At 34.1% G+C, this 4,825-nt stretch overlaps 1 protein-coding gene across 1 annotated transcript; it reads left to right on the forward strand.

Annotated features, from left to right (window-relative positions):
• Positions 1–1,055: 1,055 nt before the first annotated feature.
• Positions 1,056–4,577, forward strand: LOC145054073 (E3 ubiquitin-protein ligase MBR2-like). Its single transcript, XM_079002206.1, has 6 exons — positions 1,056–1,352; positions 2,004–3,329; positions 3,640–3,690; positions 3,823–3,918; positions 3,998–4,141; positions 4,226–4,577. Exons 2-6 carry the CDS (start codon positions 2,058–2,060, stop codon positions 4,355–4,357), a joined length of 1,695 nt encoding a protein of 564 aa, XP_078858332.1. The 5' UTR covers positions 1,056–1,352; positions 2,004–2,057; the 3' UTR covers positions 4,358–4,577.
• Positions 4,578–4,825: the final 248 nt, after the last annotated feature.

Below are 4,825 nucleotides of genomic sequence, written 5' to 3' on the forward strand. Positions count from 1 at the left end.
CCCTTTGCAAAAATGACAAATTTGATTTAAAATACATATCAGGATCCGGGCGTTACAAAAGGATAAATGAGTGTTTTGTTTATATTAAAAATGAAATTTGTATCCTGTGATTTTTGGGACGTTACATTCTTGGACTTAAAATCATAAACCTTCCTCATTGTATACACTTTTTTTTATCCTAAATAATTTTATGATAAACATTAGTCAACACCCCCTCTCTCCGAATTGACACCTTTGGCTCGCCGTAACACATCTCATAAATACCTTAATTACATATCACATCGATAAGAAAAAGCTAAATCACAATTCACCAAAATGGTTTTCAAGTGATTAATAATTATTGTTTTATTGATAGAAAATTAGAAGACACTAATTTGGGATGTGATCATTTCTATCATTAAATATTCTCATACATTTTCTTCATATTCATGTTAAATGTTGATATGTGTCACATTTAATAAAATTAATAATATTTTAATATATTTGTCACCATTTAACATAGTTAGAAATGATGAATAAGGATGGAGTGTGTTCCCTCGTGCCACACTCCATTACCACAAATAAGAGTTGTATTTTATGGAAAGAGGAAAGACAAAGAAGAAAGAGATTGAGAGACAGAGGAAGAGTAAGAGAGAAGGAAACCCTGTGATTTTGGCTGCACACCTCAAACCGCATAGGGAGGACGATGTTCATTGCAGTTTCACATTCTACATCAGCTGAAAACTGCACTCCTATCCCTCTAGTCTAACAATTAAATATATAAAGATATTTAATTTCTCTCTTATTAAATGCACTTAATTAAAATTTTACAACCATTTTAATATAAAAAATTATTATTATTTTTATAAAATTGACCAAAATTGATAATCTTTACATAAAATGGCAATAAGATTATAATATAATTATAATATTGTTACATTAATGACTGAATCTTATTAACAAGTAACCAGTAATAGCTTTATTATATTAAATAATTACAAAATTTTGTAACTATACTCACTAAAATATCTTTTGATTTTTATTAAAAGCAACCTTAGAAATTTGGTAAACTTGGGAAAGGAGGGTTATGTTATGCCCAAGATCAAAACCTAATCCAAGATCAAACAAAAATCAAGACCCAATTACTTCTTAATCTCTCAATCAACACCTACAATTCACATATTCATCCTTTATTCCTCCTCCCCTTCCCTTCCCCTCCCAGTGACCTTCTCGTGTCTTTGTTATTTCTCTCACCCACCGCCAGAGGAAACCGTCGACGAAAGCGTAGCACAATCGCTTCGATTCTTGGTGAAACGTTGTCGACCCACCGGCTAAACTGCCTCGGCTTCCGTCGACCCTAATTATCTTCATTGGTACAATTTCCGATCAATTTCTTTACGATTTGAGCACTTATTCAACATGGGGATTCCTATTTTTTATGAATTTGATTCCATTTCTTGTTCAATTAGACATCTTTATTTGTTTGTTAGGTTGTTGTTTTGAGTGAGAAGAGGGGATCTGACTTTTAGCTATGTGGGTTTGTTTCTTATTGATTTACGAAGTAAGAAACAAGATTCACATAAAGTTGATGTCTATTTCTATCAAGAAACCAGTTTTTTTACTGATTTTTTGGTCAAACCTACTGTGTTTGATGACAAATTTAGTACAAAAGGTTATCCTTTTCGTAAAAATTATATGTAGCTTTTTTTCTTCTGAAACTTTAAACATTCATATCAATCTTGAAGGATAGATAGTAACCAGTTTGACATCCAAAGTCAAAGTATGGCTCCCTTTGTTGACATGGGAGTATCGTTTGAAATGTGGATTTAATTTGTGTTCAGTGGTGTTTATTGGTTCAAGATTTTTAATTTCCATTCCATTTTCAGTTATAAAATGAAACTTTGCATATTATAAGCATAAAAAACCACTTTGCTGCATAAATTGGGGAAAAAAGGTGAAACTTTGTTGCATAAATCTGCATTTAACCCCAATATCTATACCTAATATATGCGCATCAATCTCAGGAATCCATTTCTATCAGCTCAGAGTTGTGGTTGAATCATTGATTGTTATCCCTAATGCAACGTCAAAGGAGTATCTTTGATACCTTCCCTGAAACCGTTGATCTTAACCAGGGTCCTAATCATGGTATGAACGAGTCTGATGAACACAACATCAGGTTATCCCCCACTGAAAGACGCCTCTTAAGTAATGATCTTTCTGGTGAACTAAATTTCAATTGTGAAAACACAAATGATCACCATAACTCTCGAAGTTTCAGTAGCTGGGATGTAGGCGAATCAAGCTCTAGACCCAATGAACAAGATTCAAGATTTAAAGAACGACAATTGGATCCAACAAATACTCAATTACATTCCACTCCTAATCACATTCCCATGGATGTAAATCTGAATCTTGAATATGGGGGTAATAGTAATAGTAGTGGAAATGATGGTGGACAGGGCTTCAGATTCATGAATCTTTACAAATCGGGTACTCCTGAAATGGAGTCTGATGAACATGAACATGAACATGAGCATGAACCAGATTGTTCTTTTGGGAATTGGGGTCTCTCTTGTAAAAGAAAAGCATTAGAAGGTACTTCTTCCAGCAGTGCAAGTCAACCTTCACCAGTGGTCAACTCTCCAAGTGCCTTTACTCCTCCAATTGCAACCGAGAGCTCACGAAGATACAATGGAATCAGAGATTCCGGTTCCGGACCTTTTAACATATCATCAACTGGAACCCCTGGAAACTCATTGCCTTTTAGACGACTTCCACATAGTGAATATCTTGGTCAACCGTCTAGAGGACCAATTTTGACTCCTCCCAGTTCTAGTCAACCCTTAAATGTTCAACCACCTTTAGTTCAAGTTCCTGGAATGCCAAGAAACTTAATTCCCTTTTCAAGAAATGGAAATTCATCAAGAAACAATGAGCAAAATTCTTACTTTGGTCCTTCAAATGAGACAAGAAATATGGTGCAAGATCCCACCAATTGGAGCTTAGCAACTGGGAGATCAAGCAATAATGGAGGTAATAATTACAGAAATGACCCTGTTTGGATACCTCATCATGTAAGCTCTTCTGGGACACATGGTCAGCAAAGGTTGACCGAGCTTCCTCCTTGGACTCTTTTCCCTTCTTCTGAGGTCGAGTCTGTGGGCCATAGAGGTCATTTTCCCATTTTGCCCTCTGGATCTTCTTCTTCCTCGGAGGAGAATGTGCTACCTAGCCGGGGGCGTCATCGTCAACATTTTTTAAGGTCGGGACCTTTGATGGAGGTGCCTGGTGATGAGTGGCAGGCTTTTGCTTCTGATATTGAGGGAAGACATAGGCTGGTTTCTGAGGTTTGTTCTCTTATGATATAATTACATAAAGTTCATTAGTTTTATATTGGACATATCTTACATTATAAATTTGACAAATTAGTTAAATCAAACATATCTTGATATAATTTCCATCTTATGATTTGTATGTTCAAAAATAATGTTCTAGTATTTCAACACTTTTGAAAACAGTTATTTAAGTTTAAATATGTACCTTAAAATGTTGCAAACATGAAAATGTTGATTTTCTTTACATTTTGTCAGATATATATTTTCTTTTAAATAAATGTGTTACTAAGTCATGAAATTATGTTTGACTTCCGTGTTACAGATGCGTCAGATTTTGAATGCATTGCGAAGAGGTGAAAGCTTACGAGCTGAGGTCTGATGTTGTCTTCTTGAATAATTTTCCAAATTCTAAATAAAACATAAGCTTAAAAACATTTTGATTCTTGAATAATTTCCCCAAAATTTCTTATTCTTCAAAACAACTTTCTGAAATGTTATATGTCAGGATTACATGCTCTTTGATCCATTTATAAACGGGGTTTCTGAGCTACATGACAGGCACAGAGATATGAGGCTAGATGTTGATAACATGTCTTATGAGGTAAACCTCCGAGTCTTGCTATTTTTTTAAAATATTATTTAGTTATTAATATTTTTGTAAACATTGACTTATTTATCAGGAGCTTTTGGCACTTGAAGAACGTATAGGAGATGTGAAAACTGGATTGAGTGAGGAAGTTATCATGAAATCAATGAAACAAAGAAAACACATATCTTTCATGGCTATATCAACCCAAAATTTGGAGCCATGTTGCATATGTCGGGTGAGATTTTTCTCGTAAACTATGTGAAAAATTGCTACTTTTCAATGATAATTTTGATCTCAATTTTGGAGTGTTGTATTGCAGGAAGAATATATTAATGGAGATAATATTGGGAGTTTGGAATGTGGACATGATTTCCACACAAGTTGCATTAAGCAGTGGCTTTCACAGAAAAATCTATGCCCTATTTGCAAGATGACTGGCCTTTCTACTTGATATATATTTGAATTTCTATGCTTTTGTTGAGAGACAAAAAGACATGATATTCTTCTATGTTCACTTGTCTTTTTCAATCCCCCGATTTTGTTTGTTTGTCAAAATCAGGGGTTTGCAAGAGAAAGGAGGAAGAGGAAGGAGGTAATAATGGTATATGTTATAAACAGATTTGGTTGTCAATTTGAAAATGATCTGGATAATTTAATGACTTGTTATTTTATTTCTTCTAGTTTTGTTTTCTCTTCACCTTGATATCGCATAATCTTATTTTCTCATATCCGATAAGTAGTATATTGCATACAAAATTAATGATGATTTATAAGTGAAGACGATGTGAGAGAAAGCAATTTTGTATATTGCATCCATCGATTAAGATGTGTAAAGTAATTACAAACAAGCGATCGAGGAATCAATGGAATCATCTTCATCTGCCCCTTTGAACCACTCAAAATTGGATATTCTTCGAGT

Source organism: Lactuca serriola, chromosome 5 (assembly GCF_051521515.1).
Source record: "Lactuca serriola cultivar US96UC23 chromosome 5, Lser_US96UC23_V15, whole genome shotgun sequence".
NCBI lineage: Eukaryota > Viridiplantae > Streptophyta > Magnoliopsida > Asterales > Asteraceae > Lactuca > Lactuca serriola.

Bases quoted from the DNA above. Each gene is read 5' to 3' on its own strand.
- LOC145054073 (XM_079002206.1), top strand. From the start codon at position 2,058: ATGCAACGTCAAAGGAGTATCTTTGATACCTTCCCTGAAACCGTTGAT. The intron at 3,691-3,822 runs GTCTGATGTTGT...GTTATATGTCAG, and splicing joins GTGAAAGCTTACGAGCTGAG to GATTACATGCTCTTTGATCC. The intron at 3,919-3,997 runs GTAAACCTCCGA...CTTATTTATCAG, and splicing joins TTGATAACATGTCTTATGAG to GAGCTTTTGGCACTTGAAGA.